At 36.9% G+C, this 23,176-nt stretch overlaps 1 protein-coding gene across 1 annotated transcript in view; it reads right to left on the bottom strand.

Annotated features, from left to right (window-relative positions):
* Malrd1 (MAM and LDL receptor class A domain containing 1) overlaps nt 1-23,176 on the bottom strand; it is a 724,504-nt gene that overhangs the window by 335,918 nt on the left and 365,410 nt on the right. Inside the window, 2 exon segments of the mRNA NM_001287618.3 lie at nt 17,085-17,376; nt 20,834-21,081. Coding sequence (NP_001274547.3) covers nt 17,085-17,376; nt 20,834-21,081 — 540 coding nt within the window.

Genomic DNA, 23,176 nt, shown 5'->3' with positions numbered 1-23,176 from the left:
GTTTTCTATCAAGCACTAGGCATCACAAAATGTAATATACAGTACTCTCAACAAATTGATCTTACTTTGAAAATAAAACTTTAATGAAGTCTTTCTGGAGTCTGGGGGTGTTTTGTTTTTAAGCACAAATGGGTAGACCGTTCTAATGTTACTGAAATAATCCTTAGTTATTAAAGGCAAACAAAAGTTAGGAACAAATACAAGTTGTTTATGCTCAGGGAAACACGGAACAGCCATTTTGAACTTCAGTTTCTACAAGTTATTTGTGAAATAAAAAATATATATCCTCGTAGAAGTTTTGTAATTTGGAAAATAATACTTAATAGGCATCAGACATCTCAGCAAAAATGTCCCTCAACTTATAGTGTATTGATCCTGAGTGTTCATGTTGTATTTGCTGCAGACATTAACAAAAGTGTCATTTATAAAGTAATATAATCAAGAGAATAACAGAAAATGAAATATACTTTGTGAGGAGAGCTATTTGTAGGTAAGGCGTTTGGCTAATGTGCTTGCAACGAACTTGGCCTAATTCACTTCTGGGAAATGGAACGCACCGCAGGGATTTGCTGAGCATTCTTTACTTCAGGTTAGAGGCACGCAACTCTTGTAATATATGCAAATGATATTTACATGCTTTCAATCTTTAATGTTACAGTGTTGAAGCAACACAGTTACGATATAAACTAGATAGAACTTTATGAATATTTTATTAAGATAAAGTAGCCATGCCACCTAATGCAAACCTGACATTAGTTTTTATTGTCTCTGATTTCACATGCGTTAGCTCTTGCTATAAAAAATGAAAGAAACTAGACAAAGTAAAAGTCACTGGAATTGGAGCTCCTTAAATAGTCTTCTCTATTCTCCCTCTTTTTCAAACAACCAACAATGGAAACACTACTGAATAGTAACTATCTTGATTTTAAAATAGAATTTAAGAAACAAGTAATTATAATGATTTAAAATATATGGACCAAGATATAGTATTAAAAATTATAATAGAATGTATGTAACAAATGATCCCAAATATATGTAATTTTTTTATAAAATAGCTGCCACATACAAACTTCCACTACTGTAGTGCATGGTAGTGAACCTTTTTTTATGGAAACATAGTCACCATGAAGGTCTGTAACAGTGAACGGGAAAGCATGAACGTACAAGAAGTAGATTGTTTTGCTTTTCAGTAATAGATAAAAATCTATTGAAAATCTATAGTTTCTCAAGGAAAATTCCTTCACACCGAGTGTCTTCACAGTGAAAGATGTGATGGTGCGGACTGATTATAAATTTGAGTGCACCAACAGCCCTATGTGGCAGGTATGCACGCCGGCTGCTTCCAGACGGAAATAGATCCTAAGTGTTGTGGACAGACCCGGGCACTAATCACCTAGGGCTTTATAACGAGGAGGATTTGGATCAGGGTGGGGCTTTGCCAGAAGAATTAGCTCTTTGGAGTTTTGTCCTTGGGGGCTCTCCCTACCTTGTTTCTCTGGTTTCTCCAGCTCTTGTTTCCAGAGCATCAACACAGTTTACTGTGGAGCAATTCTTCTCACACTATGAGTCAGAAACAGAGGAAAAGTGGCCATGCACCACTTTAAAACTAAAAGCCACATTTAAAATGTCCTTCCCTAAGTTGCTTTCATAAGGCATCGGGACAGAATAATGAGAAACGTAACTGAAGTAATGACCATTTGGAGTCTCTGGCCAAATCGATAGAAAACAATTTTGTGAGTTGTAGGAACTGGTGTACATACTAGTGATTCATCTTGTAGATCTTAGAGTTTGAGATATAAAGTGGGTTTAAGAAAGTCAATCCAACCTAATATTGTGGTTTACTACGATTTGATGACTATTAAAAATAATTATCGGAGAGGACTTGGAATGTTCCCAATACAAAATAAATAAATAAATAAATAAATAAATAAAGACATGTGAATTATTCTACCTCTTCATTACATAGTTTTTGAAACATCATACTTTACCTCAGAGATACATTCCATAATGACAAATCAATACATATGAAATATTGTGTGGAAATATCATAATGAAAAATGTCATTTTGTACAGTAAAATACTCTAGTAAAGGGATAGGGTACCTCGTATTATATAACATTTCAAGAGACTGAGCCATTATAAGAGCTTGGACAAACCAAGGAAGCCTGCAAGATAAAGGGCTGGTAAGTAGAAAAGAGCACAGTTAGGTAGTTATATCTGTGTTATAGCTGGATCACACCAAGAAGCTAATCAAACCAAAAATATTTTCTAAAGAAATAGAAGACATGCAAACTCAGAAATATACTGGGGTAACTTTTAATTTCTCTTGCAGGAGATGAGTGCTCTGTGGATGTGGAGAACACTGTCCTTAGCATTCTCCACATGATGTTGGGGAGAGGGAACAGGCCTAGTGCGTGAAGGGAAAGTTGACTGACATACTCATGATCAGTCTTCATCGATTATAAAGAATGTCCTATATCAGCTTTGGTTTCATATTCTAGCAACATTCTGAACAATGTAGAAGGATGAAAATTAATTCTTCATTGGTGGTTATATGTTCAAGACCTGACAATGCCTCTGGAAGGAAAGGATACTTTAAATACATCAAAACCAAACCACAACATTCTTCTGGTTCTGTTAATTCCACCCTGCATTGTTAAATGGACTCGATATTTCTACTTGTGACTTCAAGTATTAAATAAACCTTATACAGGTATACGAGCACCTCTCATTTCCTGAGTGTTAGCCTGTTACACATACTGCTTGACTTACTTATCTTTCTGACAGTCCCTTGGGTGATACCTGAATCACAACACACACAGCAATCCAGGGTCATAATAACTTCTCATTTAACCAATTTACCAACTTCTGTAAAATCCCAGGGAGATCTTGTGTTTATCATACTTATTAGCTGTTTCTCCCTTTCTCCCAACTCTGCCCAATTCTCTCTGGCCTTGTCTCTGTCTCATAGTAATCAACTCACATTTCTTCTATGTGATACTTTTAAAATACCACATTTCATCCCCCTGCACTGCCTCCATTTAGGCAGACATCTTCAATTATTTGCAACAGTCAATCATCATACTCCCTTCTTCTAATTAATCCCGCATGATACTAGTTCTTATTATCTTTCTAATTAACAAATAAATTTCATCATTTTCAATGACTCAAATGTTTCATTATTCTCCAGAGGCACAAAACTGCACAGATCCCAAAGACAAAAGCTCATATTCTTTAAAGATAACATTTAAGACCTGCTATAATAGATACTTCAACTATCATTACAAAATCTAAAGGTCCATAGGAGAAAACACAGTGTCCTTGTACATTTAACTCTCCACACACTTATTTAATTATTGAGTAGCCTCTTCCTGCTTTTTCTAACCATTCTTCAATTCCACTCCAACACTGTACTGTCTTATGGAACATTTTACTGTCACAGAGAGCAGGATGAGTTTCTTGCATTCTCTGCCTACAGACTGATGCTATACTCTGTGTATAACTACTGTTGCAATAAACACTGGACAGTAAAACTAATGATTGTTAAGTGTTTCCAATTGCCGTGACTTCGTGCTTTTAAGTAAGTAACCAAGAACTCAATACATGAATTAATGAATATTATCTTCCTATTAAAGGGACAGAAAACATAGTTCAGGTAAAACTTAACACAGGTAAATTGCCTAATATTAAAAGCAACTTTAAGTCAAAATTTGTAGAAGGGGATGAAAATACAGATGAGACATGTACAGAACAAGACAAATAAAATCATCAGTAAAATGAGTTCTTTGAAAATATTAGTAAAATTTCTAAAACTTTGTCTATAGATTTTGATAGATAAAAATGAATGTAAGCAAGAGCTAAATCAACAATGTAAAATTCATCTTTGCATAGTCTATAAATCTTAAAGGACAATAAAGGACTATCTTGAGAATGCTTAAGAAGTAAATATAAACTTGAAAACTGATGGATCAACCCATCTGTCTCTGTACCAGTACCATGCAGTTTTTATCACTGTTGCTCTGTAGTAGAACTTGAGGTCAGGGATGCTGATTCTCCCAGCCCTTCTTTCATTTTTAAGAATTGTTTTCACTATTCCAGGCTTGTTTCCTTCCCAGATGAATTTGAGAATTGCTCTTTCCATGTCTTTGAAGAACTGTGTTGGAATTTTGATGGGGATTGCATTAAATCTGTAGATTGCTTTTGGTAGGATGGCCATTTTTGTTATGTTAATTCTGCCAATCTATGATCGTGGTAGATCTCTCCTATTTCTGAGATCTTCTTTGATTTCTTTCTTAAGAGACTTGAAGTTCTTATCATAAAGGTTTTTCAGTTGTTTGGTTAGACTTACCCCAAGATATTTTATATTATCTGTGGCTATTGTGAAGGGAATTGTTTCCCTAATTTCTTTCTCAGCCTGTTTATTAGTTGATTTATTCGAGTTAATTTTATATCTAGCTACTTTGCTGAGGTTGTTTATCAGCTGGAGAAGTTCTCTGGTAGAATTTTTGGGGTCATATATGGATGTCATATCATCTGCAAACAGTGATACCTTTAATTCTTCTTTGCCAATTCGTATCCCCTTAATCTCTTTTAGTTTTCTTATTATTCTAGCTAGCACTTTAAGTACTATATTAAATGGATATAGGGAGAGTGGACATCCTGCCTTGTTCCAGATTTTGTGGGATTGCTTCAAGTATCTCTCCAGATACTTGATCAGCTGCCTAGCCACTACTCAGGACTCAGGTGACTTCACCAGAAACTTCTCCCCATTTAGTTTGTAAAATACAGGTGAGGGCAGGTACAGGATAGAAGGAGGCCTGTTATTGGATGTGAAGGAAGGATGGGCGGGAGAAAAGTCTGAAGGAAGAGGAGGAGACTGGAACGGAAAGGGCAAGAGACAGGAGGGAGAGGGAAAGAAGCCGTGGCAGGACAATATGGAGGCTGACATTAGGATTCCACGCTGTACCCTTACAGGTTGTTATGAAGGTTCTTAAGGGATGGATGTGTACAGGGCTTTGTATGTTTAGGTGGGCAATTATATCTTATCAATTGGATCATAGGTTATTGTGTTGTGTGTTCTTTCATATGCAGATTTAAGAGTAAGGGAGTGTGGGACCGGGCTGGCCTGGGCCGCCCCAGAGTTGGGATGTGTGTTTCTGGCGTGGAAACCTGCCTTGGGAACTGGATAGGTAGAGAAATTGGACCAGGCTTAGAGAGAAACTTTGGCAGTGTGATATGAGGTGGAGAGGAGGGGGTAAGAGACAGCATTATAATTTTTATATTTCTACACAACACATACATCTCATAAATTCCATGAGAGAATTCTTATCTTTAAATAGGTTTGTAGGGAATTAAAAAGTCTATCCCTTTTTCATCAATCCATACCTATTGTTTATTCATTAACATTGTCTAGGTCCACATACAGAGGCAACTTAAAGGAGTGTAAAATCAAGTCACTGAACCCAACAATTCAAACTTAGATTATAAATAATTCTACAAACTCAGAAAGCTAAATACCTTATGTTTTGGGGGAAACCACTTAGTGTGTTTCATGGAAAAATGTCAATCAATGTAATTATTCTTGAAATATAAGATTAATTAACTTTGTTATGAAATTTCTGATGATGTTGAGATCGCCAAAATTGGGAAAAATTGCAACTTAAGACAAATTGTGACTTGAAATTTCAGATTTGAATTTTATTGCCCACCGGAGCCAGAACCAGCGAGAGCAGCATGACTGTCAGGGTATGCATGGGAACCGTTCTGCCTTTTATTAAAATTTTTTTATCTCAACATGGATATATTTTCACTGAAATATTAAATGATGTTGGTTTGCCATTCTAATTTAATTCGGAATCCTGTATTTTACCTACTAAACTGACTATTTTACAAGCAATGGATTTAAAATAATTATACTAACCATGAATTGCAAACATTTTTAAAGGTATGAAAAATAATTCGCTCTGAATGTAGGCATGTGCCCTCTATATTGGCATTGTCTAAGCTTACAGAGCAGTAACATTTATTTAGCTAAAAATGTGCTAAAGCTTAGGGAGTTACAACACAAACTCACTTGTATCACCATTTCCATTGCTAAATCATTAATGGTTTACTGTTTGGCTATTAGCCGTCAAAGTTACCCTCTCTGTGTGGAAGACATTGTAAGCTGGCTAGAGGCAAGTAAGTACTTTGAGATACTACTAAGAGACAACAATGGAGGTTGGGAACAGTGAGTCTCATGTGAGGTAATAGGAGATAACCTTGTTTTGAACATAAAGTCAACCAAGAAAGAAATGGAAATATAATTCCTTGCCTACGACTTTTCTCTCCTGAAAACCCGCATGTATTGAGTACTGGTTAACCATTACGCTGGGTTATTTTCACAACATGACATGGGTTGTTATCTGCCCTCTTCTAGTACTGATTTGCAACTTTCAGAATTCACTGCTCCTTGAAACGTAGCCCATTTCCCAGAATGCTTTACTGTGCGCCCATGACTTGATACTGGCTAATTTTTAGTCATGGGCTTTTGACAATCTCCAAAATCAGGTCTTAACGAGAGCTTTATGAATTTTTCAAATCATGACCACCTCTTGCTTGGTAAACAATCTTTCATGTATTCAGGTATATAAAATAGGTTTATAATCAAGTGTTTAGTGATAATACATCATAAACAATTTGGTCAAGGGTCATTCAAGAGGAATGACAAAAGGTGTTAGAACTCATGGAATGTGACCAACTAGTTAGCACAACCATGATGGGTACACTTCGGTTGAGGCCTCCCTGAGAGTGTGTCCTGAGGACTTCATGCTGTTATGGAGTTCTGCTCTGCTTGCTGCTCCCATAACCCTCTTAATCTACGAAATGTATGGAAACTCCAAGGGGGCTTCCAGTCACTTGCTAGGCAGTATCTCTGGCACTCAGAACAATAGTGCTTGATCTCTTGCTTCTGGAGCAGATTAATGATTCAATCAATACCCTAGGAAAGAAGAGATGTAGATTGTCCTCAATGACTAACAACCCTTAGAAAATACTTGGAAATATAAAATTGTTAGTGAAGCCAGGTTGAGATGTTTTTGCTACTGTCTCTGAAGGAGAAAATCTTAGGGAAGAATTCGAAGTTCAGAAGGGCACACTCTTATTAGTTAAGCTAGGGACCCTTTATGGTCAGGGAACAAGAACAATGGCAGCACTGGCTCATGTGACTCTCCCTGAGGCTGGACTGGTGATGCTTGATTTCTTATAGCCCTTTTAGCCCTCAGCATCTTGATATGATTTAATAAGAATTAGTAATGAGTAGATTACATTCTGAGCATTTAACAAAGATATGACTGGTTTTTGTATAGAAGTTCAGATTTGTGATTCTTTGAAGATTTTTGTAAGATTAATTTTAAAGTTCGATAATAAAATAATTAGTCCTTTCTTTGTGACTGCAAATCGCTGCCTGCCAGTAAGAGAAAGCGACTGAGAAAACTCCCTTGCTTGCTTACCCTTTGTTAAATCTCATAACGAGTTGCTCGGTTATGGACATATGTGGGTTCCTGAGAATAATTTGTTTTCTTTATCTGTACTATGCAATGTTATTTCTTGTGAAGGTATTAGGAGCATATTGTTTTTTCATAGTCATATTCACTAGAAGAAAATGTAAGCACATCGAAATTTTATACTGCTTGAAAGATTTTGCTTGGACATAAAAGGTATGAAAGAAAAAATTAAGTGTAGGGTTTGGAACATTGTTCCTTCCACTCTTTAACTATATATATATATATATATATATATATATATATATATACATATATGTATATATGTATATATATATATATGTATAAAGTTTATGTGAGAGTGTGTTGGAACATTTTCTATCCATCAAATCTGTATGTATGTATATATGTAAAGCTTGTCTCGGTTTGTCTTGTCTTGGAGCTTTTTCCGTCCACTAATTGTGTGTGTGTGTGTGTGTGTGTGTGTGTGTGTGTGTGTGTGTGTGTGTTCATATATATACATACATACATATATATACATATATATACATATATATATATATATATTTGTATAATTGAAATGCCTGGATCCTGCTTGCTGAAGATTTGCGCTAAGCATTGAATGTATGAATGTGTATATGTCTGTGTATAGGTCTGCATGCATGACTGTACACATATATGTATGCATGTATGTATGTTGCATGCATGAATGTCTCTGTTTGTATAAAGTTACTGAAGTCTGCCTTTTGCTTTATCCAGCCAGTTTGCATGTATTATGTATGAATTTTCTCTTTCCTTTCCTTTCTCACAGGCCCCAAGTAGTAAAAAGAGTTGAGAGTTTTTTCTGGTCACAGAAAGTACCAGCCCCAGTAAATTATGCTTTATTCTTTCAGAGAAAAGTCTGTTGAGTAAATTCTCTAATCACTGGCTGCCTTAGGCAGCAGCCCCCTCAGTATCTGGACTGACTTCTGTCAGTGGTTCTAAGCATTGACCCCTATCAGTTGCCTGCCTGAGTTTACCCTTTGGTGTCCAAGCTGGATTTGGCAAAGTTCATTCTAAACCAATCTTTTGTTAAACTTGTGGTTATTAAAAACAAAGCATATTTAATACTAACTATATGCATTTATTTATTTTTACATAAAAAACAAATCTTGGCTGAAATTTTGATACTTTCAGAACATATAAAATTGCCAAAAAATTTCAAACTTGCTTTATATTCTGACTGTATAGTCATTAATGGTTAGAAAGAAACTTTCAAAAAATATATAATATAAAAAGTCAATTTAAGGCCATTCCAGAGATTGTTAGGAATTTGTCATAACACCAAGACAAATTTTGATTAATGATTTTTTTAAAAAATAAAACTCAAATCAGGAACCTAAATACTCTTAAAATAAAATACCAACAGACTACTCTCTGCTATATACTAATTTTGACTTAATATGCTAAAAAAGATGATAGGAAATATTTTTAAATATTTGTTTTTGCCATTAAACAATTATGTATCTTCAGAGCGGAAACCGTTTTACATACAGTAAAATCTCTGTCAGTTACCGCATGCAGTACCCTCTGACATGAACTGTTGGTGCTTTATGCTATTGGAATGTGTTTAGGGAAATTTTCTTTATTTTGCGTTCTGAAAAATGCAGGGATGACCATGGCCAAGACTATGGGTAACACCTCACATTAATTAAGTACATCGAGAAACTTTTTTCTATTGTCAATTTTTTCACAAAACCCAATTTTGTTTATATGGTCTCCTATAGGTCTATAATTCACAGTTTAAGAAGCTATGCCTTAATAGGAGAATGTGGGGTCTGGGAGATGGTAGAAGTGGGTGGGTGGATGGAGGGAATACTCTCAGAGAGGCAGGGGGAGGGGGAGAAGGGATTACAGAGGGGAAGTTGGGAAAGGGGATAATATTTGAAATGTAAGTAAATAGAATATTCAAAAAAAGAAAAAAGAATATTCTAATAAAAGTCAATAAAAAAGAACAACTCGCACAGCAAAAGAAGCTCTGCCTTCGATTTTAGCTGATGCTAAGCTATGAGCCACTTTTTTTTCCATCTTTATTTCTTATTTACATTTTGGTTGTTATTCCCTTTCCTGGTTTCTGGGCCAACATCCCCCTAATCCTCCTGCTGCTCCCCTTCTTTATGGGTGTTCCCCTCCCTGCCCTCCTCCCATTACTGCCCTCCCCCCAACAATCACGTTCATTGGGGGTCCAGCCCTGGCAGGACCAAGGGCTTCCCCTTCCACTGGTGCTCTTACTAGGCTATTCATTGCTACCTATGAGGTTAGAGCCCAGGGTCAGTCCATGTCTTTGGGTAGTGGCTTAGTCCCTGGAAGCTCTGGTTGCTTGGCATTGTTGTATATATGGGGTCTCGAGCCCCTTCAAGCTCTTTCAGTCCTTTCTCTGATTCCTTCAACGGGGAATCTTTTAAAAGTGAATTCATACCTCTTGCTATCTGGAGGGTTCGTATTGCTATCTTGGACCAGGAAGATGATAGAATGTAGCAAACTGCTTAAGACAAAGAGTTAGCTGAGTCTTGATTCCATAAACTACAATTAACAATGTCTACACGCATACATGTGCATACCTATGATGTGCAGGTATATCTGCTTCTAGAGATTGGCTACTTAGATGACAACAGAAACTGCTTATAGAATACTAAGTTAAAATATGACTGTTCTAAACTCTGCCTGGAACTTCAGGAAAGATAGTCCCTAGGTTTCTCATAACATGTGTCCCCTTACTGCAGCAATTTTACTGCTGGGATTTGTATGAATCGCCAACATTTTAATGGGAACATTTATCAAGTAGACCGTTATATTCAAATTTTAATTGATCTGACATGGGTTATAATATTAACATAAATGGAATTTAAACTATATACACTGGGAAGATGGGAAGATTATGTAATATTATATCTACGATATTAAAATACATTCCGTATTACAAAACACCAAGTTTCTGGGTCTGTCTATTGGATTATGCATGCTGTCTAAATTACTAAGGCATTTAAAGAATGGTAATGCATTTATACATACAACCCGAGTCATTGAAAACATTTAAAAGTAGCTAGTGCATTCACATATTAAAACAAGCTTTCTTTGGAAAGGCAATAAAGATGGGAAAATTACAGTCCGCTTGAAATAGCTGCTCAAACAATTTCCCAGGACAAACAGTAATTTATGCTAAGTGAACACTAATGCACAGAATTCCATTCAGTTCAATTGCTTCTCTGCTGTTGGAGGTGAGGGAGAAACAGACTAGTTTCCAGTTGTTTTGACTTGATAAATGTGTGATCTTGCATGTTCTGTAAAAATCTCACCAATAGTCCACTCTTCGATTTTCAAGCTCACCTGTATTTTTACACTAAATTCTAGGTTGTATCTGCTAAGTGGTGTGAAATTACTGTGATAACATCCATGGAGGACGTTCTCCTTTCCATCCATGAAATTACCGAACAACTTTGCCTACCAAGCACCAATGCAATGGATATTTAAAATTTCTCTACGTTATTGCATAGTAAATGTTGCAATAAAAAGTATTTTAGTGAGTATTAGGTGATGTGTATATACTTTATAGACTAAATAATGTAACTGAAACACAAGGGGAAAATGGCGGTTTTAAGAAGTTAGGTATTAAAATCAAGATGTGTTCTACCAGTCAATCAATAATTTGAAACTCATTTCAGTGTGCCTGTAGGTATGAAATAAACACATTTCCTCTTAGCAACCCACAATACATAACCAATTATGTTGGCGACATCTGTGAATTCCAGGAATCTTTTTAAATGTTTCTAAGCTTAAATCCTGCAGTCTCTTGTCTGTTTTCTTTCTTCTTCATCCTTTAGTGGTTATCCATCTGTCACCTCTGGGTTGCAATTGTGATCTTCCTTCCATTTTTAATTACAGACAGTAAATTAAACCAGTGCAATTAGTAAACACATATTTTGGAGATTTTATAAGGTCTCTTTCTTTGCAAAGAAGAGAATGATCAAAGGTCTGACGCCTGCTTTTATTAATGTAGGGAGAAGAATGGGTTCACTGTATGCATTTAAGAAAATCATTTCGTTTAAACTTTAATTTCATAGTATCTCTAAAAGAGAAACTAAAGGACAGAACAAGAAATATAGCACAAAACAGTAATATTGAAGCATTGTTCAGGGTACTCTATATCACTTCCTCCAATGGTTTTCACATGGATCACTCACTATTTTTTTTCAGGTCTAAATTTTATGGAAGAGAAAAATAAGAAATAAAGAAGTGGATTTGGCGTCTCACACAGCTAAAAAGCAGTGTCAAGATCCAAGGACCTATCTGCATCTCAGGACACATTCATTTTGCACTAAACGTCATGTGCAGTGTTCAGGAGATTAGCATGGAAACTCCAAAATGAATTGCTGCACCGCATGCTTATCTGGGGGAAGCAGCATTTTTAACTATAGGCAAATATTCCCAGGAAATGAGTGATCTATGTAACATTTCACAACTATGTATATGCTAAAACATAAGCATTTTGTTTGGCTATGTATTAATATAAATAATGATATCAACAAAGAGAAATACAGGGGTTTTCACCATGTATAGGAAAAGACAAAAACAAAAGCAAAACCTAGCTTGAACCATGTCAAATACATGATTTACCTAAACCTGCCTTACATCTTTTACATTTTAGAACACAGTATCTTTGCGATGTATAGGTCCTAAAAAGAAATTCATTGTAGAACTTTATTTGGGAAAAGTAATTATGATTACACACAAAACCATACACATGTTTTCAACACAATCCCCAACTGTACTTAGACTTTATGAAATGCGTTTCAATAACATAAAAACACAACACTGCCTCAGACTGCATAACAGAATTACAAAGAATAATATTGGCTGCCTTTTCCTTATTAAATTTCATTTAACAATTTTTTTATCCTTTGCCATTAGCAATTAATAAAACTGTCATAAAATAAAGCTCTCAAACAAGACTTCAAGGCCTCAATAATCAGTTAATATCACTTTGCTAATGAAAACCTTGTTATCTGTGATCACTGCTTTACATATATCACTCATTTCCTGGAAAAACTGCTTCAGTCCAATTTGGTCTTTATTAAAAACTTATTCTACTTTTAATATTTACCTTATTTTATCATTTAATTTTGGGGGCAATGGTTCATTGGCTTGCCAGTTATAGCCCATCTTCAGGAGAAGAAAAGGAAGGTACAACCCTGGGTATAGGAACTGAAGAAGAACCAGAGAGGACATCGTTCTGTGGGGCAAGTGGAACCAAGGTTGGGCAGATTCAGAAGCCTCGATGAATTCGCATCGCTGAGAAATGGTAGGTGTTTCATCTACTCTCGGCCCAGTTCCTGTCATGGATGGGCCATGTGGCTGACACACCATGGAGAAGACTGTGATAATCAGTCACATAAGGGCGATTCCCAAAGACTCTACTCATGCAGATGAGGCTTCCCTACCATATCAGATCAAGCCAATAGAAAGCATGTGCTTTTAGAGTCCAACCCACCCCAAACGTATGCAAGAGCTTATCCACAAGGAATAAAGGTGCCCCGCGTTATTTCATCAAAGGTCATCTAAAAGCGTCTGTCTTATAGAGCTGTACCACTTTGAGGAAGAGAATCCTCTGCCTAAGCTTTCATCTCTGGATGCTGCTCAAGCCTATTGCAGTCACTTCTGCGCCTGCTCAAGCCTATTGCAGTCACTTCCGCTCCTGCTCAAGTGTCCTGCCTCGCGGCACCACCTCTGGGGCAGCAGGGACCAAGACCCAACTATGAATAGAACCACAAAGAAAATGGACACACAATTCCTTGGACTGACTCTCTCTCTCTCTCTCTCTCTCTCTCTCTCTCTCTCTCTCTCTCTCTCTCTCTCTCTCTCTCTCTGTGGTTTGCATGTGCGTGTGTGTGTATCTAAGAGTGACGTAGCTGGATTTTGAGATAGAGCAATTGCCCGCAATGAATAAGAATTCTCTTCCCCATTATCCTTACAGAATGAGTTGCCATTTGTTTTATTGATCTTCCATTCACACAGGGGTAAAAATGAACTCCCAAAAGAGTTTTATTTTTTATTTCCACCAAAGGCAGGCTAGAAGCTCATCAACAGATGAATGGATAATGAAAATGTGCTACATTCACACAACGGAATGTTACATAATGATTAAGAGAAATGAAAATTTTAAGTTTGCAAGTAAATGGAGGTAAAAGTAAAACATACTGACTAAGGTAACCACTATCCAGAAAGACAAAATTATGGGTTTCCTTTTCTATGTGTATGTTATATTTTAAAGTTTCAATGTGTTATGAAATTAGAATAACTGCTGACCTGGGTACCTAGTATGTAATCAGTGGAGACGAGAAGATCCTCCAGTGAAGGGGAAATGGAATATAGTGTTATGGAGTCATAATGTATAAACTACTACAGTAGGAGGAATAAACAGGGAGGAAGATGAGGAAAGAGTAAAGTAGGAGAGCTACCTGGAAACCTAATGTTTAGAAGCTTTCTAAATAAGTACACACATGAGAGGAATTAAAAGGTGCCACATAGAAGGAAAACAATGGACTGACTAGACATCTCATGCCACCATGGAAAGCCTCCTGTGCCAGAAATGATAGGCACTAACTCTCTTAATGCAACTTTCCTTAAGGTCAAAAGAAAGCATTTGGATTGTTACTTGGTTAGGCTGCTAGCCACCTCTCCTTAAATATCAGAATCCTGAAGCATCCTCTAAAGTCACAATGAAGTCGGTATTTCATGATTGCTTCAGTTTTAACTCCCAACGTAGGCATTTCACACTTAACAATGTGTGTGCTTATAATTGCACTGGTCTAATATCTTAATGTGGTTAAGTGTACATTGATAGATTACTGAAAGTAATCAATGGGCCCATTTATTTTTATCTTCTTCACTCACAATCTGGAAAGTATCAACTATTTTACCTCCATCTCGCGTGTTTGTTTTCTAAAACTATGCCCTATATATGTGCACTTTGAGGGAAAAAAATCTCTAAGGAAGTTCTGAGTTTTTCCATTTTTAGGTATCGAGCTCCTTGAAACTGTTTATTCCTGCTGAGAGATCCACAGCCACATCCACAGAATACGTGACCAACTCCTCTTTGACATGACATCCGTCCTGCCTTTGCCGCCCTCTCTACCATGCTCCTCATGTAGTTCACTGTGTATGCTATGTGAGCCTCAAGCTGAGTCTGCCATTTCCTCAGAGAAGCAGCACTGTGGCTCCAAATTCCAGTACATGTAATAAATATCTTCTGTGCATCCTATTAACATACTCATGAATTTTTGTTTTCAGCATTTAATCATAGCCTACCAGATAGGATAGTATGGTACTTTTTCTCTGTTCCTTTGACTCACTGGTTTTTATTAGGAACACAGATCTGTTGAAGACTACCCTTGACTTGGATAGGGTTTTCTGGGAGAAAGGGTGTGTGGGAGCAGCAAAAGAAATGACTTAGTAAAATCGTAGATGGAAAGCTGACGGCTTATGTTCTGCTAGAGACAATTTTCCAGATTGCTTTATGCTCTGTGTCCTTCTCTAGGCAGATTTTCAGACTGCTCTCTATGTTCTTTCTCTGGAGACAATTCTCATGCATACATCCCCACCCCCTCAATTCTAAAAGCTCTCTGGATAGATCAAAACGCCCAGTTTTTTATTTACATATCAACTCAGTCATTACTCTAGGTTCCCTTTTATTATCCGAAAAATCACATGTGTACATGGATGTTCAGAAGCCAAGAATATGTGTCAGATCATCCAGGAACTTGAGATAAGATGGTTGTGAACCTTGTTCCTCGGCCTCACACCTGCTTGGTAAAGTCACCGGTGGATGCATCTATTTACCTCAGCATTCGAATCACTGGCCATGGGACTAAAATGCACACCACCACTTCTTCTAGAGATCGAACTCAGTTTCTCACAGCCACTGATCTATCATCTGAGCAACCTCATCAATCACGAATCGTAAAATGCATTAAATACTATAAAAACGAACAGTATAACATTATTAATAGTTGACATTAACTTTGTGATTATTATAAAATTAGTATTATTTTGTAATAATTGTTTACCTCTATTTTTTTTTCTTTTTTTCGGAGCTGGGGACTGAACCCAGGGCCTTGCGCTTGCTAGGCAAGCGCTCTACCACTGAGCTAAATCCCCCAAATTGTTTACCTCTAAATGTTTAAGTGACTTTTAAAATATTTTATGAGTTTAAAGGTCTCAATATCCTCCAGTAGAATTTATTTATTTATCATGAATTTCATTAAGTAGCTGTTGATTAAATACTAAAATGGATCAATAAAAATGAATTATCTCTTTCCACTACAATATTTTGAGGCTATATTGCACTGAGTTCAAGAACTCACTTTTTTATAGGCCAGACTTGGATAAAATCAGCATAGACACCATTCCTGTATTCTAGTTATGAAGGAAGACTATACTTTGTTCAAGAAGGAGATTAACTGAGGAATCCAAAAATCATTACAAATAGCCCATCTAAGGAGGCTTACCCCTCAATATAGTCTTGGTATGTTTGCATTTTCTTCTGTGTATTCTATTATTTCTCCTGTGTATTCTTTTGTGTTATTCTAGGACTATTGCCAGTGAAGTGCATATAATACTGTCTACTGAAAACTATATACTTTGTTTTTATGTCATATCACCAGTATGCAAATTCATGGTGCTCACATCTTACAACATCGTCACTGTGCACATTATATAGTAAATTGCTAGCTCAATGATTTCCAAAAATATCTTCAAGATTTTACAAGATATTTCATGATAAAATGTTTTAAATCACAAATTATTTGAAAATATACATCCAGCTATCCAAATACACACACACACACACACACACACACACACACACACACACACACACACACACACACACAGAAATGTCAATACAGGCTGCTCATGATTTGTGATGGTTCAAGAATCGTTAGAAACCATTCCAAACATTTCACATCATTTGGAGTAGCCATGCCTGCTATGGTACTGGACTGGTGCTAGAAGCAGGAGCTATGAAGCACAAGGAGAACCACCTGGTTCACCGCAGTGTCCCCTGTGGTTAAGGTGTGGTGTTCGGCAGTTTAAGTGACTTAAAACACACGATTTATTTGCACGGTTTTCAACTTACTGACAATTTTACTAGAAAGTAACTTCCTTATATCTGGAAAATGCATCAATCACATAACCAGAATAATGTTTAATTAAAGCAGAATACCTCTGCTCTTGATTTTCTTTACATTTTGTTAAAATACACATGCATATTTGCTTAAAACTGAATCTTACTCTAAATCAGATTCCTTTGGAGAGTCTTCCTTTACTTGGCCTATCTAAGACACAACTGTCAAAATCGAGAATTCAGGTACTGGTAAATAGAACAGAGCTCATAGGAACTTTGGGAGACATTTTTGTAAGTAAAGGCTTGCATGACCCATTTTAGTTTTAAAACATTTTTCAGTAGGAAGCAATGAATTATTAGAAATTTATTTCATTTCCACCCATTCCCTTATCTTCTCCCCTCCTCCCTATTAAAGCACAAAGCAAACACAACTGAACACATACCTGTTGGAAAGGGAAAAATTGGTTCTTCCCTTGTGGAGTGGTGAGATGGCAGACAGTTCTTTGTAAGTACAATGTCATCAAGTGCAATGCTACCACGGAAGCCCTCCCCAACTCTGCCTTCAAATTTGAGTCGGAAGTCTTCATCGCTAGACAATGGTAATTCTTTTCTCTGCCAGAAATTGCCTTGTTCTTTAGTGAGATTCAGGAGTACCTTTGTGTGGTCTGTGACCGTCACCTGGAGCAAGAGGAGGGCCCCAATAGCACTGCCATACATGTGATAATTAAAAATGATCTGTAACGAGAACAGGAAATTATATATGATGAGTATAACTATTTCCACTTCAAAAATATTTTAATATCCTCTTCTTTATTAACAGATTTGGAAGGCAAATTAATGTGCACTCTATTGATTCTTGCACAGGTTAGCACTGAATGAAGGTAGGATAGATAGCCTTGAATTATATGCAGAGAAGATTGTACAGCATAGATTGAATAGAAATTCAGTGGAAAAACGAAAAGAGTTTATTTTCTATTTCTAAAGCATGATTTCTCAAGGTTATAGTTTTGATACTTTCTCTAAAATTCCTGTGTTGGCAATTAACTTCCAAGGCCAAAGTGCAGAGACAGAAACTTCATGAAGTGATTAGATCATCAGGGTTCCCTTTGTCAATGGACTGATGACACCATAAGCGTGGCCTTATTATGGCTCACATGGGTGTTTTTATGTTAAATTACAGAGGAGTACTTTGCTAGTCCACCACGTTCTTATACTTGAAGCTCATTTTTAGTTCCATAAGGTCTACCTTTCTCCATATAGCAAATCCTGCAGAGTTGCAATTACCAGATTTTACTTGGGGTGTTAGAAAGAAGCACCGGGGAGCAGAGCCTGGAGCTTCTAAAATTAATAAATCAATTTCAAGGGACTCATATTATAATAGGTCAGAGACAGAGTTTACTAGTTCGCCAGGCATTGTTACACAGTGGATAGTCAAGGAAAATTCTGGGAAAAAGAAGAAAATGGGCTGTAAACAAGAGTGATTCAGAGCTTTAGAAAGCTTTTATTTTGCCAGGTTCCTGAGAGAAAATGATTATAGAAGGCACTCTTTATGCAAGAAGAATACACTATTGAAACACCAACGATTTTGCGTACAATGCTCTAGAGAAGTGGGATGAATGCACTTAAAGAACGAAAGATATGATTAATTAACGTGTGTAGTGGTTTACTACAAAAGCCTGGACTAAGAGGAGAGACATACCATGTGACTATTCGAATTTCCCAGCTGATGAAGTGTTTTTCTGTATGAAATCGCCTTCCACGGATTAAATTTTCCAACATGAATTATACAGTGTTTTTCATGGGACACTAAACCCAACCTAGCATCACTTATTTTAATTATGAATGTAGAGGACAGGGTCAACATCATAAGGCATCAACAGATAGATACTAGGAACTTAGGGCCAGCTTTGTGGCCCACGGCTGTGTGGATAACAAGGAGCCACGGGCATTTGCATTTCCACAATGCTCTGCATTTCATTGGTTTCATTTATATAAAAGCTATGATGCACATATTTTATATCTCTATCTTAAGGTATTTTTGAGTCCTGCCCGTAGGTATGCATTGTAATATGGTAATATGTAAACAAACATCCTTACCTGATAAAAACATAAACTGTCCCCAAGGCAGCAAGAAGGAATTATCAACAACCACAAAATACTTAGACTTCTAAAGATTTTTTAAATAAAATTTAAAATTATTTAGAGATGTACTTTTTCATCAATTCCTGTATTCTCCCTGTTACCTATCTTTCATCAATGAAGAAAGAAAACAATTTAATTTTCTCTGGTTAAATAGTCCACAAGGTGAATGAACACAGATAATTTTTACCAAACGTTGTGGTCTTTCTGCTTACTTCATACAGATACTTGCCGTTCTAGAGATCAGGCAATTCTCAGTATGAACTTTTCTTGCTTGTTTGTATTTAATCTATGTAGTAAATATTAATAAAATAAGCTATTTGTTTCAAAATTTTGACACTTCCAGGTATCCCTTAATAGCCTCACACTGGTGCTTTAGATAGGAGCAACTGCAGTGTTGTGACCAAGGGGATGTTGAGATGGGTGAGAATTTTGTTACTGTAACATAAAACTTTTAAGGGTTTCATAGAAAATACCAAAAATAGACAATCTTGGAAGCCAAACTGTGAGTTTACGTATTCTGTGCTTTTCTATTTAATTAGATGCATAGACTCAAGCTAACTTGCAATTTTGAGATTTTTCTAGGGACAGATAGAGCTAAATTTATAGACACAGACTAAACATATACAAAATCTGCTGCGTCTGGCTTTTAACTTTGAAGTGACAGTTCTTTGTAAGAGCAAAACCACATAAACAGATGCTTTGTTAAAATTCAGATCCGTAGAAACCCAAAGTGTAATTCTGCTGTGTGACTTTTCACTCCCTTGGAAAGTGCTGGTCAAGTTCTCTGTCTCTAAGACGCTTGCAATTACTCTTGTAAAACCCTACGGTGGCCGGTGGCCGAGGGAAGAGATTGCACCGGGTGAGTCTGATCGTGAAGCCGGTTCAGGAGGAGAGAGAAAATCTCCTTCAATGAGGAACCCTTTGCCAAGAATTAAGACTGATGGTGAGGATGACCACCTGCTGGAAGTTGATCCATAGACTGTCTCCTTGGGCTACAGCTACCGGTGCTGTGCACATAGGAACAGCAAATAGAGTGATTCTGAAGGTCATAAGAGTTTATATCATTGTTGGGGGGAGGGTGGTAATGGGGGAAGGATGGGGAGGGGAAGCCCACATAGAAGTGGAGGGGGAGGGGTTAGGGGGATGTTAGCCCAGAAACCAGGAAGGGGAATAACAATCAAAATGTAAATAAGAAATATTCAAGATTAAGATAAAATTAAGATAAAAAAAGAGTTTATATTATGCAACTTTCATGTAATCTGATATGAACACCCAGGTCGGCATATGAGTGTTGTTACAAAATTTTAGGTTACTTAATTCAGTACAAACAAGTGACACATTTGTCAGTTCCTTGTAAGCAAGGAAACAGGGGACTTGCCGCTGATAGCTCACTTTATAGACAGTGACTTAAATGAGTCATGTTGAGTCCAGTAGCTAAAAATCCTTAGGCATTCACTCAAATCTCCATTTGCTAAGGATGAAGCCATTTTTTTTCTCTTGCCTGTAATTTTTCTTTCTTGTTTTAAGGACCACGTTTATTCTTTTCCACTCTGAAAAAGACTTTATCTCCTAGCTATCTTTAACTACCTCAAAGTCTTGGATATATTATTTATATATTATTATTACTTATTCATTTTTCATGAAATTCTCATAGTTTCTACAAGCACTAAAGGGGACCAGTGGTATTTCACTTTTTTTTTTTTTTTTTTTTTTTTTTTTTTTTTTTTTTTTTGTCCGGAGCTGAGGACCAAACCCAGGGCCTTGCGCTTGCTAGTCAAGCGCTCTACCGCTGAGCTAAATCCCCAACCCCACTTCTTTATATATATCCACAGCATTTTCCAGGCATGTCCAAAATTCTAAGGCATGTATAGTATATTTATAAGAGAATTTCTCCAATAGTTCTAATAACCATTCCCATTCATTCTCCCTCTCAAATACGTCATGCTGCTGAGTCTGAATGCTCAACTGCTCCACTCCCAGGCATCCTGTTTTCTGTATGTGACCTTTTAGCAGTAGTTCTTTATAAGATCCCCGAATTTGCCCTTCATACCTTGCAGTCTTTGCTTCTCTTGCTTATAACAGGGCTTGATATTCTGCCTGCTTTCATTGGTTGCTGTGGGAAAAAGCTTTTGAGAATGATGTAATGGCCAGAGGAATTCCCCAGGGTGTGGTCCACTGCTGGCTCTGTGCTTGTAGCAGGGATGTTGCTAGCTTTCAGGTTCCAGTCAATGTCCTCATCCTGATCTTGCTCCCAGGTACAAAGGTCAAACTCGAAGTCACAGCGCCCACTAGAGGTACCTGGAAAAATTGCAAACTCAGGTAGAGAAGGAAGAAAACCTACCTTTAAACGATTCTTTTTCCCCCCTAAATCTCTTTATTCCACTTTTTAATTTAAAATATAATCTTTTCTCGAACAATAAATCTGTTTATAGTTTTTACTCCCTCTATTCCTTCCAGTTTCTTCCCACTTCCCCTCCCCTCCCTTACCCTCCCCTTCACTCTCCTCTGGGTCTCCCCTTTTTGCCTCTCATTAGAAAAGAACAGGTTTTTAAAAGATAGCAAACAAACGTGGCAAAAATAAAACATTCTAAGACGAAGCAAAACAATTATATTGAATTTAGACATGGCAACCCAACAGGACAAAAAGAGTCCCAAGAGTAGGCAAAGACTCAGACACTTGCTCTGACCGCGTAGCTACATCTAAAATATACAGAGAGCCGGGTATAGGCCATGTACACCCTGGGCTTGCTCCTTCGGTCTCCATGAGCTCATGTCCCTGCTGCGTTGATCCAGAGAAGCAAGTTCTCCTGGTGTCCTCTATGTCCTCTGGCTCTTAGCGATTTTTGCCTGTCTTCAACAAGATTTGCAAGCTCCGAAAGGAGGGATTTGATGAAGAACACATAGTAATGTACCACCATACCAAAGCTCCTCCAACCCTTCTCTGAAAGGCTTTTATTTGGAGTATATGATATTTAACACAAATACAACTAGCCACGGTGCAAAGAATGAAAAATTTTGGAGTGTTCAGACCAAAAGGGAAAATGTACTTCCCCACTTCCCTCTTCCTCCCTCAAGGATCCTTTTGGAAAACAGTGCAGAAGAGTATTAGATCCTAAAGTGGTAGATGACTACAAGGAAATATCTTTCGTGCACGGCAGGGAGCTGCACGTGTGACCTGTAGCAGTTGTCATGGCATACACAAAATGTAGTGCAAGCTAGAGCAAAACCCAGCAAGGAGGGGGCGTGGCATAGAATCCCACCCCAGCCATGGAGCAATTGGCAACTGTTAACTGTTGGAAGAGGAAGAGACAGTTTTCGCTCAGAGACAGCCCTTGGTAAGTGCACCTCTCCTGGGGAGGACCACAATCCAGAATCCTTGCTAACTACACTTCTCCGGGGGAGAGCCACATATCCTAGAATACTCGCGCATCACAAATTGGTCTGGAAGTATTTAAGAACTACAACAGTGACAAAGGATGGGGAAGGAAAGGGAATGATTTGGGAGGAGTTGGGGGGAGGAGATTGAACATGATCAAAACATAACTCTCAAAGAGGTGATACAAACAAAAGCATAACTCAAAGTCTTAGATACATTGTATCATGTAATAAAACTCTACAATGATATGTTCACTGCAATGTTTTAAGTATAATAACTTAATTTATAAGTTTTTTTAAGTTTATTTTCTACAAATCTAGCCATAGCCTTAAAGCAATTAATCAAAATATTTTAATGTTATACTCCTTTTCTCCTTGAAGAATGTATTCAGTCAGTGAAACTATTTCTTTCACCTTTGTTTCTCAGTATAGAATTTAGGAATGCTACTATTATACAATAGAGTTTAATTAGAGACCTATTGCCTGAAACAAAAGCTAGAATTCATCATTTTAATTTTTTATAAAAGTTACTTAATCTTGAAATGTAAAAAGTAAAAAATATAATAATTGGAATTAATTATTGCAGTAAGTTGCAGAAATTAAAGGTGAAGTTGTATTAAGTTTCAAACTATATAAAAGATGTTCTCCTGAATATTACTTCTATTGTTTAAGATACTTTTCTACCATTTTCAGGATTGGGGAAGTTGTACAGTTAGCTCTAAATAGTTATGTTATTGGCCATAAAGCTAAAAATAACAGCGAATATGTTTCAGAATTAAGCATCATGCTACAATCACTAGGTTACGACTTATAGAATATTTGTTTAGGACACTTGTAAAAAAAACTTTAAAAAATGTAATGTAATTGTACTATTTCCCTTCACTTTTCTCCTCCAAAACCCTCCTTCCAGTTCTTCTTGCTCTTTTTTATTAATTGTTGTTTCATACCTATGCATGTATGTATATATGGACATTTGTATAGACACGTTATTTTAGCCTAAATGGAATGAGAGTATGAA

This window comes from Rattus norvegicus, chromosome 17 (assembly GCF_021556685.1).
Source record: "Rattus norvegicus strain SHRSP/BbbUtx chromosome 17, alternate assembly SHRSP_T2T, whole genome shotgun sequence".
Lineage (NCBI taxonomy): Eukaryota > Metazoa > Chordata > Mammalia > Rodentia > Muridae > Rattus > Rattus norvegicus.
Note: the sequence above shows the minus strand (reverse complement) of the source record. Positions and strands in the feature narration are given on the sequence as shown.